The 15,260-nt window shown below is 23.7% G+C and overlaps 1 protein-coding gene across 2 annotated transcripts in view; it reads right to left on the bottom strand.

The window, feature by feature from the left end:
• Positions 1-235: 235 nt before the first annotated feature.
• LOC129610291 (thyrotropin-releasing hormone receptor) overlaps positions 236-15,260 on the bottom strand; it is a 109,433-nt gene continuing 94,408 nt past the window's right edge. For both annotated transcript variants that reach the window (XM_055522821.1, XM_055522823.1), the window contains exon 8: positions 236-555. In XM_055522821.1, the coding sequence (XP_055378796.1) occupies positions 443-555 (113 nt within the window). In that variant the 3' untranslated portion in view covers positions 236-442. The remainder of the gene's footprint in view (positions 556-15,260) is intronic.

Here is a 15,260-nt window from a genome sequence, read left to right as displayed (position 1 = left end):
TGTAATTGATTTACATTTCTAATTTCATACAAACCTTTTGACAACATTTCTTTACTTTTTAATTTTTCAATATTTAAAATAAACAAGAGAAAGAACAGAGAAAAGACAAAAATAATTTTGTTTTTCTTATTTTTATTTTCGTGTTCAAATTCTGTTTTTTATTACAATTGTTTGTTTTTTTTTCTTCACTTCAAATATATTAATATGTTTGTATGTATATACGAGTACAGAATGTAAATGTACATTATTTTATATATTTTAGATGTAGGTATATAACTTAGGATTTAATATTAATTTTTATTTTATTTTTCTTTTTTTTGTGTCTTAAATCCTTTAAGGATCTGCAAATAATTGCTTAAATTTTATGTACATACGAATGAATTCTGTTTTTTTTTTTTTTAAATATTTTCGGATTGTATTCGTTTTTTTTTTCTTCTTCGTCCTATTTCAGAGATATGACTTGTTGTAGTTCATGTGATTCCTTCCATAAACCATTTTGTGTTACTGTTCTCCTTCTTGATAAACGATGACCATTTGTTCTTAAGTACTCTGAAACTGAAAATAATTTAAAAGAGAAAAAAAAATAATAGATTAGAAAAATATTAGAAAATAGAAAAATAAAAATTAAACTAAATAGCAAATTATATAGAAAAAAAAAAATATTTTAAATACTTTTATTTTTTTTTGCTTTGTTTTTTTTGGAAAAAGCTTAATGTATTGTATTACATAAAATATTAGGCATGACCTTAAATTAGAACAATTAATCCTTAATTTTCTAAGCATTAAGAATTTATTTTTAGTGCAATGTTTTAGAAAAAAAAAATATTTTATTTTATAGAATATTAAAAATAAAATACAGTTGAACCTGAATAAATGGAACAAGTTTGTTAATGAAAATATTTTCGCAACCTCTTGAATTGTCTAACAATAGTGTTCTACATAAATCGTAATATTCTGTTCTGTTAATTCTCTTAATTCTCTTTTGTAAGGTACCACAGGTCCGCAACCGATTTTGAGAATTTTGCTCTCAACTTTATCGAATTCTTATCAATATAACGGGATCATTTTTAAAAATTCCTTGCTTGGAATGAATTATTGCTCTCTCCCTGAGAGTTTTTTTTTTCTAGTAGAAATCAGTTTGATTTTTGATTATTTATTTTACACTTCATAAAAATTTCGCGAGTGTATTTGGAAAATTTCTAAAATTATTTATTACGAAAAAAACCGGCACAGAATCAAAACTAAATTTGAAGTCATTTGGTGAAATTGGATAAGGAATACACCTCTCTGTTCTTGGAACATAAATTTAGATGTTTCGCAACTTTTCTTTTCAACATTCAACTATATTTACGGGCAGAAATAAGAAAAATAATTCTGGAAAAAAACCAATTTAAATTTAATCAGAAATAATTTTAAATTCTTTTTGAATATGAAAATTAGAATGAGAAAGTTTTTAATTACAAATTATTAAAATTATATTAAAAAAAATGAGTCTAGAAATTTTTTCTTATTTTTATGAAAATCCTAGCGAGTTTTTTCAAAATAAAAACAAATATATAATAAATAATTTTTTTCTTCTTTATCCTCTTTGAAAACTGCTGCTCTAGCTAACTATACATTTAATATTAAAAATATGGGAGAGCATAAAACTTAATAGAAATTTTTTATTAAAGTTGGACATAATTTTTTGTGTATTTGTTTTTCGTATGCCATAAGCAGACATCAAGCTAAAGGTCGTATAATTTTTCTACGCTTAGCGTTGAATAATTTTATTTTGTCGCTTTCATATTCTTTACAATAACAAAAGTTTGTCCTTTAATTAAAATGAAGTTCATTTCGATTATGAATTTTTTTGTTTTACTTTTATTTTTTTAAATTAAAAACTCAAATATTATTGTTAAAATTTAAATATAAAATTTAATAATTCAGTAGTTTTATTAAATTCAGAAAACTAAGAAATTGTATTGGTGTTTCATTAAAATAAAGTCGACAGCGGCAATTTAATTATCGAAGTCGGACTTCAGAAAAAAATAGCTTTTAACAATACTTAAAAGTTACGGCTTGTATCATAAATTAAACAAGTAAAGTGAGATTTTATAAATTAGGCAATTGGCTAATTATTTGTTTATCACATAAAAAGATTCGGAATCAGCTCGTACAACAACAACCACCACTATTTACTCTTAATCTTAACGTCTGTTACATTTAAACGATTTTTATGCAATCGATCTGTACGACAATCGTAAAATATGAACGTTGGGATATTTTAGACATTAAGCTTAAATACCGACAATTGTTGTGCCAATATTTTATATTCTTCTTTAATTTTTAAATAGTTCTGCGAGATATTTCTAATTTGGAGTATAAAGGAAAAGCAAGCTGCAGCCAATTTTTGTTACTGTATATACTGTCAAATACAGGGTTTATTAATTTGTAGTTCTGCTACATGAATTTGCAGCAAAACAAAAATAATACTACTCTGATGCAACAGCAACTCTTTATTTTTATTTTGATAATATTTTGCCTTGTCATTTTGTTATTTTTTAGTTTAGTCGCTGTATAATTCTAAGTATGTATGTAACACCTGAGTTGGTAAGGTCTGCAAATATGAATTCATTCAGTATTTCCGAACTAAGATTATACAGACAGAAGTAATAAGTTTACCTGTAGACCAACACGAAAAAATTTTAAACATTTAAATTCCAACTTTGTCACCCTATGATTTGCTTTATGAACTACTTATATACATATACCCACATACATATGTACATATATGTGTATATATCATTTTTTATTATTCAATATTTTTCTTAGGCTATTAATTTAAAAAGTTTTTCAAAAACTTTTATGAAAATAATAAGAAAAAACAATGGAATATTTTTACTTTCTTAATTCCTATTTGATGAGAAAATTTTCGATTATAGAGGAATTTTCACAAGAAAAAAAAAAAAATAAAAAAATTAAAAATAAAAAAATATTTCTTTGTCTTTTCTCTTTTGATTTCGTGATTTTTTAAAATTGGAACTTTTCCTTATGAATTTCTTATGTTAAATCAACACAAGAACAAAGAAAAAAAAATATTTAACTTTGATTTATTAGTTCAATGTTTCTATTCCAACAGATTGGGACCCTCAATACAATATTATTATTATTTTTTTGCTTTAAAACAATAAAGTTGTTTTTTTTTGTTGAATAATCAAAAAATGTCCTTCAACTTTCCTTATTAGTTTTTATATTTTAATATCCATATTGTGTGAGTATATTGTGACGTAAATATCAATGTGGACATTAGAGAAATTAATGAGAAAATATTCTTTAAACTAGAAAAATTGTATGAAAACTTAAATTTTAATAAAAATTGAATAAATTTTCCCTCTTATGAATTTTGAAAGCATGTTATGTGAATTATAAAACAAATATTAAATAATTTATTAAATCATAATTTTTATTAAAAGAGATTATAATGACAATATGAAGATGAAGTTTTTGAAATGCCACTAAATTTCCCTTTAAAATGATTTTGTCATTTTAAAAGGAAATTGAATGGCATATTTACAATTAATTATACTCTAAAGCATACTAAGTTATGATTTTTTAATAATGCAATCAAAATTTTAATAAGATTATTCTTGAATTTTAGGGCTCTGGCAGACATGCATGATGCAATTTTTAGTTTTGCAATTATTTAATTGCTTATTTGTATTTCACAGGTTTATATGGCAACTGTATGATCGCATACAATTAAGCAATCAAACATCTTGTAATTATACTGAATTATTTATTGAAATTTATTGAAATTTACAAACTGATTGCAATTTTTAGTTAATGTACTCTGTTTGAATAGATGCAATAATTTAGTTGTTAGTAGACTTGTCGCAACCATTTTATTATAATCAAGCAGTAATTGCAAAACCGAAAATTGAATGTCTATCTTAGCCCTTAATTAGAATGTACATCAAACATGTTATTTTATCGTTACAACAAAAATTGTTTGTAAAGTAGCTACGATTTATCGTATGTGGACATCTCCGATAATAAAAATATTAAACTCTCAATTTATCGACTATTCATAATATGATTAGTTCCAGATGCAGTCTAAATTTTTCAATAATATTTCACTTAAAAATTAAATCACTTAAAAATCAAATAAATTTTCTCTTCATTAAAAAATAATATTATTTAAACATTACTTTCTCTCTCCACTTAGATATTTGGGAAACATATGTAAGAAAATTGTCAATTTGCAGTTTTTACACAACATTACTTTTTGGAACTTAATTTCTCTCACCATTATTGAATTGTAAGAGAATTATAAGAATTAAATTCTCACCATAATTGCATATGGATGAGAATTTAATTATTACCCCTCAGTTATTTGTGATTTGTTAACCTAAAACAAAAATTTTATCTCATATATTCTCAGTTAACTTTTGTTTTCTCACATTAATTGTTGAGAATAAAAAATGTTGCTAAGGTAGTTTGTTGCGTCACAGGCTGTGTGAATAATCTCTTGTTCGCTATCATACCAATTCGAAAATCTGTCTATGAATTTTGTTTTATTAAAATTCATAAATTTAAAAGATGAAAAAAAATCTTTTGTATTATCACCTTTAACTTGTGAATCACGTAATTTTCAAATAAATTTCCAACTGAAAATAAGATTTTTTTTGTTTTTTTACCCGATGACATTTTAATACTCGTAAATGATGGATTGAATATTATTATTCTTTTACCATTGATATCTGATTTTTTACAAAAAAACAAAAAAAAACATGAAATATTATTAGAATCAAAAATGAAAAAAAGCACATTTACTATAAGACCCAAGAGTTTCAAATTAATCTTTGTTTATCATTTTATTTTATTTAATGGTGTAATTGATAACCGTGTCTCCTTGAATTTTAAAAGCTTTGAGTTCAAAATTCGTTAATCTCTTGTAAGAAATCAAAAATAAAGAAATTCTAAAATAAAAAATTATTTGTTTATGAGGTGAAAAACTTTTCAAATAATAGTTTCGAAATATTGTTGATGATAAATCTTCTTGTATAATGTTATTGTACCACAGCTTTTTGGGATTTTATTTTATTGTCTTGCATATTACCACAAATAATATTATTAAAAGTACTTAAGTTTTTATTTTTAAAATTTTATTAAGATTTAATGCTTAAGTACATTATTGTATTAGTCGCGTATCTCCCATTTTAATATCATAATGGGTTCCTTTTTTAATAGCAATGGCAATTACAGTCAACAGAGGTAATTGAATAGTTGTTCACAGACTCAATTGAAGTTTTCAATTTAAAGCACTCTGAATAGCTTACATTTTAAAATTTTGTATTAATCTTTTGAAGAAAATTTGCAAAAAATTTTCATTATTCAACAATTTTTCTTACATCAGTCTTGGAATCTTAATTTCTATTCCCTATATTAACTTTGGTTGCTTCATTTAAAATAAAAAATTTTTACTTCTAATAAAATTTGAATTGAAAAATAAAAAAAAATACAAATTTTATTTTTCTTGTTTCATACACCAATAATAAAAAGTCATAAATATTTCCTATGTTCACATTTAATTTTTAAATATATTGGGTTTAGAAACTTGTTATAAATTATAATAAGCGTGCCTCCGCACATAAATAGAAAAATTTTATATTATTAAATGGAAATGAAAAAAAGGGGTTCTCAATTCAAAACAAAAATAAATTTTTTTTTTTTCATTTAATTTATTCTCCTTTATTTTTCCCTTTAAGTAAGTTTTTTTTTTGTTTTTGTGTACAGATCTTACGATTTTAATTCTAGGAAGTTAAATGTAGTCTTGGAAATGAAATTCCATACTTAAAATAAGCATGATCTAAAAAATCTAAAATCACATTGTTTGAATGCTTTATAAATAGTTTATTGTTAAAATATTATAGGAGATAAAGTGTGCCAACCATGTCGCAAATTTACACACTTCAGTCTTCTTGGAATAGTGGAATGAGATGGAAATAAGTTCACAATAAAATGGGAAACCAGCTTAAGATAACAATTAATTTGAAATATCAATTCAAAGTTCGAATATTTGCCAATGATCTATTAAATATTTTGGATACAGAAAATTATCAAAAATCTTACTATTACACCATCTACAGGATACTATACCAAAAATTGGAAAATAGGGCAAGGTACTTAATTTTTTCCTTAGGTATAAAATATGGTGATTTGAGCTACCCTGTCATTTCTTCTGAAATGAATTTTATTATTTTATAAATTTTTTTTCTCAGTTTACTGATGATCGTGTCCTTATACTTTCTTTTTTAATATCCTTAAAAAACCCAAATAAATTATAAATGACGACGACACACCTTATATTTTTTTTTTTAAATAAAGTTTTTGTAAATATTTGCTTTGAAAATATTCTTTTGTCCTTTTTTCCATGAAAGTTTCTTTTAAGAATTTTTTTTTTTCCTTTTCCTATCAAAAATGAGAAAAAAAAATAATGTAAATTCTCTTATTATTTTTTTAATATATATGTATGAATGCCTGTATTCAAATTATTTTCAATTTTTTTTTTTAAATTTATGATGGAATATTTTCTTACTTGTATTTTTTTTTTACATTCTCTACATTCTTTTAAATTATATGAATCGAAAAATATACATTTTTAAAGAGAAAATTTATGCTTTGCTCTTTTAATATTTCAAAACAATGAAAAAGAGTAATTTAAAAGAGCATAAAAAAAAACATAAGCCCCATACTCTTGATATTTTATTTCTGAATTTCCGAGAATTAATTTCGAAAAATTAAATATAATTTAATTTATAAATAAATTAAATTAATTAAAATATTTTACAACTTACAAGTTTCAATAGTTCTGTACCACGTGCTTAAGATTTTTTCGATATTTAAAAAATTATGAAAATATTTAAATTTCTCGTTTTAAGTTTTACATACAGAACGAAATTGTGGTAAAATAAGTTGAATTAATAAGCCGTACTACCAGTTTCATAATGATAATGGATTAAAGGCTTTGAGGAACACACATTCGTACTATTTAACGAAATAAAATAAATATTCTCTTCCATTGAAGAGAGGGTTCTATGCTATTTTTAAATTTCTTTAAAAAAAATATCAAAATATTTAAATTTTATTCAATCAAGCAGATTTTAGTTCATTTTATCTTCAATTTCAGAAATTCTGGGGCACTAGTTTGAAAATATTCATATTATATCATTAAGCAACTCCTACATGATTTCAATTATATATAGAGCAAATTTTTTAGCTCATATGTATTTGCCGTTTTTTAGGAAAACAATTTATCAGTGTATTGTACAGATATTTTAAGAAAATACAATTTTAGATAGCAGTTTTTTACAAAAAATACCAATATTCTGTTCTCCAAATATCATTCTACGAAATTTAGAGCATTATCAGAACCAATCATTAATGGCTTTTTATTAAATATCCTAACTCGTTTGACAAAATAGCAAAATATAAGCATTTAGTTGTACATACGAGTAAAAGCAAAATAATGAATAATTATAGAATTTTTATATTTCATTGAAAAAAAAAATATTTTGTAATTTTTTAAACTAATTGCCTAATTCAGATTTCCCATCAGCCTCTACGAAAAAAACTCAATGAAATCTTTAAAATCTCTAAAATTGTAAAATCTTAATAATTGATTAAATGCTCATCCAATAATAGAAATGAACAACTAAAAGTTGCTAAAAATATCCTTATTTTCTTTGAATACAAAATTTATTTATTTTGAAAGAGAATAAATTAAAGAATTTAGAAATTCGATTTTAAATTATTTTTTAATTATATTTTACAAATAACTACAATTTTATGGAATTATTTTTTATTCACTCCATAAAATATCCTTTTAATTATAAAGAAAAAATTTATCAACGCCTATTTTGTAAAATAATATTAAAAAATATCGTAATATAATCTTAACTCTTGATCAATTCAATCATTTTATTTAACACTCCTTGATTGTATAGTTGGAATTTATGTGGAAATCAAAATCATACCAAAAACATTTTTCCAACTAACACACAAAGTAAATAAAAATCAAATTCCCATGATAATAAACCTTACAAGCACTACTAGTTCAATTTAAACAAATGGTTTGTAAAATAGTACTTTTCTCTTGAACAAACTTTCTTAAAGAACATCTTTCCGCATTGGTAATTTATTCTCATCGCTCATCAATATGTGAAAAATTATTTTATGCAATAAAAAAAAATTGCATACTTTTAGGATATTGAATAATAAAACGTTGAAATAATGGTTGCATTCGATGGTTAATTTCGTGAATCAACAGAAATAAGTAAATTTTTTAATGAAAAAATATTCATAGATAGGTTTTTTACTTTAATAGGAATTAGGAAAAGCTTACACTTTCGGGAAAATACGAAGGCTTTGACAATTTAGAAGAGAAAGATAGTTGAAGAAAATTTTGTTATTGTTTTGCTACGCAATAGAAGAATTCTCGGACTGTTATTTTACTACAATAACAAAAGCATGTAGTATTTTGTTCTTTTGTGGAAAAAAATTTAGAAGATACCATTTTGAGGGACCTTAACTTTTATAGAAATTTGTAAATGGAATAGGAGGGGTAAAAATTTTTTCTACTTTTATAGAAACTTGTTTCTTATGCAAAAATGCATTTGTATACAAAATTTCGGGTTTTTACTTAAAATAATGTAAAGTTTTTTAAACAGACACAAGGACGAATGAACGAGATGGACAGCACGTTTTTTTTCTAATTTTGTTGAATTGTGTGCTAAAAAAACATTCTAATTTAAAGTATAAAATCCTTACATATAAATTAAAAATTTATTTGTATAACAGAAAATATCGCACACCTCATATTACCTATGCTAACTATTCTACAAAGAGAACGAAAATATTTATTTTATTGCATTTAAAATTAAAAAATATTTTATTTTCTTTTTTTCCTACCTTTTCACATATTTTTTATTTTATTCTTATACATACTTACTAATCATATCGTAATTATTGCATTGATTGTATACCTGCATTCAAAACTACTATAATAAATCAAAAAATACAAATACGATATAACGGTACGCCTACATTGTGTTATAAAATTCTATTTATTTAATTATAGAGTGAAAAATAAGAAAAACACCCAATACAAATGGAAATATTTTATTTTTTTCCAAATGGATAAAACATATTTGCAACAAATGAGGTAAACATAAAGGAAAAACATTATTGAATTAATAATGAAACAGTGAATTAAGGCGGAATATACCCATAAAAACACATGATTATACGGAATAGACGGTTATAAAATAACACTCTTTTTTTTTCTATATAATTATGAAGGTATACTGGAGGTTTGTTTATTGAATGAGGAAATATTCACAAAACAAATATAATTATTTATATGTATCCTTTTTTATTTATAATAGATAACGTTCAATATTATGGGAACATGATAAGGTGTAATTATAAAAAATTTCTGCATAAAAATTTCCTAAAACTTTTATACAAAAAATAGTACTGGCAAATTATACAGGGTGATTCAGCAACAAGTTAGGTGGCATACACTATCGCATAGAGGGTTGAAAATCAATAAAATTTTTGTTTGGAACACAATGTCAAAATGGAGCCGCTTTCGAGCTACCAGAATTTTAAGAAAATTTCTAAAATTTTAACACGTCTAAGTTTTATAACTTATGTTCCAAAAAAAGCTTGAAGCTTTAAACAGTTTTTGAATGGACTGTCAGAGGGTTTAAAATAAAGAATAGCCGATTATATGGTTTTACATTTTTTTTTCTAAAATACAAGTATCCGAACTTTAGAAATCCCAACAATTTATCATGAAATTTTTTTAAAACTTTTAAAAATACTTTTACCAGAATGTTGCCCACATGCTTAAGCTTTAATCTAAGTCAATAAATTTTACTCATTTTCGACCTACTACCCGATTGTATATAGCTCCCAACCTCTTACTGAATCATCCTGTATATTAACGAAATAAAATTATGAAAATAAAAAATAGGTGATCAGATTATTTTTGGCGATGTTCTATGCATTATTGCCTTAATTTAGAATTAAAAACATGTTATAAATTTTACAATTAGAATATGCGAAACTATACAGACAATAGAATGCTGTATTTATACCATGCTTCTAAAGAATTGAAGTCCTATTAACAACTTACTGTTAAATTCAGTTAATTAAAATGTTATATTAAAATGAATGTCAATGTTTATAATTTTAAATTTTCTAGTACATGTTATTTCGAATTTTGAAAAGTGGAAATACGAATTTTGAATAGTGTAATATAAATGGGTAGCATAATCTGCTCATGTAGCATGCCATATGGACATAATTTACTTTAAGGTTTTATAATAGAATTAAGATTTTATTGAATATACTCCATGTCATTTAAAGGCATGTGATAAGCTACAAAATATACCGGAAATATTTTTGATTTAAGCTGATCTCTTACAAATTTTTAATCTATTAAAAGAAAACTCCTTTTTTATCCGGAATCGAATAGTTAGTTTTGCTGATGTTTATTTGGTAAGCTGAATCTTATTCTGGAAAGACATGAACTTTGTCATCAAACAAATTTGAATCCATATAAAAGTCATTTTCCCTTTTATTAACTCTTAAACATTCTCCTACTCTCTGATCACCACTTGATCACCGTGCTTCCCTCTTATCGTCACCAATAAGGAGCTTATTTAGAGGTGAGGTAACACAATGCACAATTTAAGCCAAAATCCAAATTTGATGTATTATAAAGCTTTGGATTTCATTAAAAACCATATTTATTTTTTTATTTTATATAACATTATATAATAAATTATAATAATATTATATAATGTTAAAAAATAATAAACGATATTCTGTTAAAATAATTCTCTTATAATGATTAAATATTGCATATATGTAGGGGTAAATTTGAAGTTAAAATTTGAGAAAAAGGTGCTGAGTCAAAAAAATTGAATTTGATTGCTCAATTGAATCAAATTAAGAGATTTCTTTAAGAGATAATAATTTTAAAAAGATACAATAAAATTTCAGACTCTTGCGAGTTGCCGTGCGGCAAAAATCCTACAATTTTTTGATTTTAGAAACAATTTTGACAAAGAACCCTACTCACCTACATATTATAAACATTTTTCTGACATTTTTTATGACATTTTATCTGCTAATTTATAAAATGACTTTAACATTCTTTTTTTTTTTTATTTCATCTAATTCTAAATCGTAAAATGTTATTATGTTATTAATCTGTATACCATTATAATTATAATAAAAAGTTTAATAATAAATTAAGTCATTAATTTTAATAACGGTTCTGTATTACGTAGAATATTATGCTTGGGAAAAAAAATCAAAACGAAACAAAAATGAAAATCCTTTTCCTCTCTATTGTGTTTACACATATACGTGACCACGAAGCAGAAAAAATGAGAGATAAGCCCACAGAAAATTGTAAACAAAATAAATTTACCTTCATTTTTTCTCTTTTAAATTAACAAGATATTTATTGAATATGAGAAAAAAAAACTGGAATTTGTATTGTCATTATTACAGGTATAATGATCATTAACAAACAATAAAACCATTATTTACAGTTATTCCAATAATGATTTTGAATGTAAACAAAAAACAATAGATTAAAATAAGTGGGTAATTTTTTCCCCTTTTGTAACATGAAATTTACCTTGTAATTTTCAAAATGTAATTACAATCTACGTTAAATATATATATACATAAATACATACTTAATACTTATGTAAATAATATGTAAATACAAAGTAAACAATTGTGAAAAAAATGGAACCTATACTAAAATTCCTATCCCTTTTTTTTATTCTTCGTAATCCTTATGGCAATCGAAAATAAATTTTCAATCTGTTCTCTCTGTTTGTTTTAATGGGAAATAAGAAAATAATTTTCTTTCAAAAGATTTGTTATTTTAATCCTACAAAAATAAGAAAAAACTAAATAAAATAATTAAATATAAAAAATAATTACACATTCTTCTATATAGAATTAGAATTAGAAAAATAAAATTAATTCATTTCATTATTACGCCTTTAAACCCTTGTATACTTGTGTAGTGCCTATACAAGCACTAAAAAAAACAAACACTAAAAATGTTAAGAGAGGAAACAAGAAAACGCAAAATAAAATTCGATTTAAAAAAAATGAAGGACTTTTTTTTTCATTTTCATTACACTCTTATAGCTCAAATCAATTACGGTTAACTTGAAAATTTTAATGGGTTAGAAATTTCAAGAAATTTGAGTATTTTACACTTAATTTTTAAGAGTTTATACAGTCTCTTAAGTATTTAACATAGTATAGTGTAATATAAGTTTATGAAAGAAATATGATTGAAATATAAGTTGAATTACTAGGGATTACAAATGTACAAAATAATGAATAGGCAGCAGCCCAATTGCAGAAATGTTATTAAAAAATAATTTTTGAGAAAAATTTAATTAAATTATTCTAAATATGATTCTAGATTCTAATATTCTATATCTACCCTTTTTACTCATCAAATGAAGAAAAAGTGAGCTAATATCATTTCTCTCTAAAATATCGTATTCATATGAAAGGAACATTTTCCGTATTGTTTTCGTGTTATTTAATTTTTTTTTTTAAATATGTGTATAAGTACAAGTGCTTGCTTAGAAGACCTCAGGTTAGAGCTGCGCAATTTGAGGGGCTTAAAGGTACACAAGTAGACTGTGGGAAAAATAGAAGGAGATTTTGATACACTTTATTTTTGGATTATGGGCATATAATCAACAATAAAGGAGCAAAACAGCTACGGGGAACTGGCCCATACAAAATACTCAAATTTACAAAAAAATGTGAATGTTAGTGATTAAACTACGATTAAAATTCTTGTCTCTATTAATTTAACTTTCGATTTTTTTTTTCTCTGTTTCTCTTTATTTTATCTTAACACATTGTTGACCGGGTGTTCTTTATAAGAAGTAACGCGTGTGTCCGGCGATTTTTGGGAAAAATTGAAAATTCTCAACACTTTTTTTACATAATATATTTATTAGAAACTTTTTTATTGCATAATATATTTATAAGGCACTTTGCACACATTGTATTAAATTACATGTTTTAATATTTTTTAAGAGTATGATAGGCTTCGTTATAAAAAGACGTCATATGACGTTCCCGGTCAACAATGTGTTAAAATTTAAAAAATTCTCCACCTAAAGTGATTATTATTCAAAATAAATATACTGAAATTTATACATACGTTTACTCACATTTCTTAAAGAAACTAAATACTCCTTTTAAATTGGACTATGCCAACAAGTGTTAACTTACATTACAAGAAATCCAATGAATGAAAAATTCAATTTTAATAGAATAAAAAATCTTCACTTTAAAACTTTTATCATCGCTTTTCTACACTTCTAAATTCCTGTTCAATTCGATAAAAATTAAATTTTAAAAATAGTTTCAAAAGTAGTTGCAATTTTGTTACTTTATTAAGGATCATAAAGTAAATTTATTATTTCATCCCCAGCCCTCAAAATTCTACTTAAATTTACTTTATTCTTTTATAATTTAAACCCAATCCGGACCATAAAATAAAATTTACTGAAAATTGTAAAAGTTTTCTTACCCTTCTTTGTTACACGGTTAACACTTTTTTTTTATTTTCTTTTTCATTTTTTTTGCTCTTAATACTTCCCTTCAAGGTTATCATAAAAATTTATCATTCTCTTTTTCTTTTAATTTTTTTTTTGTTATTCTTTTTCTACTTTAAAGTTCTTAAAAATTTTCGGAAATTATCACTTGACTTTTAAAGAAGAAGAAAAATGACAATAAATAAGAACGTGAATGAATGAAAAAGAGAAAGGAAAATGATTAATGAACTACAAAAGAAAGCACTATAAGAAAAAAAAAAAATTTCTAAATTTGAGAGAAAAAACTTTTCGAACGAAATTCGAAACCAAAATAAACAAAGAAACAAATAACATCAAAAAGAAACACAAAAAACTTAGAGAGGATGAAAAGTGAAAAAAAAAAATATTTTCTCCTTGAAAAATTAATGAAAATATTTTCTAAAACTTCTAATTTACTTTACTAGCGAGAATTTAAAACTTTTTTTTTCTGTTCTATTTTCATAAAACATAAAATTGACAAAAAAAAATGTTCATTTCACGCAAAAAACAAAAAAAAAAGACGTGCAGAATGAGCTCTGCATTCGAAATAGATAAAATTCTCAAAAGGTAAGACAATTATGCCCTTTTTTTAACCTTCTTAAAGAGCTCATGTCAATTTAACAAAGTGAGTCATCGGTGTAAGAGAAAGTTTTATTAAAGACTTAAATTGAAATTTAAGAACCTTAAAAATTTTTTCTATCTGGAATTTTGTATAAAAGATCCTTAACTATTAACATGCTAATTATTTCAAAAAGAAACACTAGGTAGCTTTAATACAGATTGTATCATCGAGAGGCAAAAATAGAAGAACCCAAATAATTTTCAGATTTATCATTACTATAAGACAGTTTACCGACCCGAAATGCGCCTAGATGACCATAAATTCTTAAAACTATACAGTCCAACTTATATAATAGCCATTAAGTCGTGTTTTTGTGTCTAAATTCCATGTCTAAGTGACTTGCGGCACTTTATTGTTAAAAAAATTGTTTTAACATGGACACTGTAAAATACAGAGTTATTATGATATTGTAATATACCACTTTATATTTTATTCAAATTATACCTTGTATAAATTATACACTACTGTTATACACTGTTCATTTTACACTAATTTTTACTAAAAACGAAAATTAATTATTATGAGAGAAAATTTGAGGGTTTCCGCATTTGAGACAAGTGTAAAACAGTAGATAACATTAAAATTAAAAAAAAATATTAAATAAATTTTACTTGTTGTTATAATTTTAAAAAATAAATATAATTCAATATTTTTTTTTTGTTAAACAATTAAAGCCAATTGAAAAATAAAAAAAAAAAAAACAAAAATATAACAAAAATTTTATTTTTAAATTTTGCAAGCTGCAATTCATTTAAATTTTGTGCTGAATTTATTTAAAATAAAATAATATTATTTGAGTAAATATACATATATATTATTGTATATACATATTGTATATGTATGATTATTTGCGCATAATTGTATTATATGTTATTAAGCTATGTATAACGTATAATATTTTTATAAGAAGTTATTTATTATCATGTAAATTGAATAAAAAGCATAGTTTTTGA

Source organism: Condylostylus longicornis, unplaced genomic scaffold, assembly GCF_029603195.1.
Source record: "Condylostylus longicornis isolate FDR11 unplaced genomic scaffold, ASM2960319v2 ptg000044l, whole genome shotgun sequence".
Taxonomy (NCBI): Eukaryota; Metazoa; Arthropoda; class Insecta; order Diptera; family Dolichopodidae; genus Condylostylus; species Condylostylus longicornis.
The sequence above is the reverse complement of the archived record's forward strand: the minus strand, read 5'-3'. Positions and strand labels throughout refer to the sequence as shown.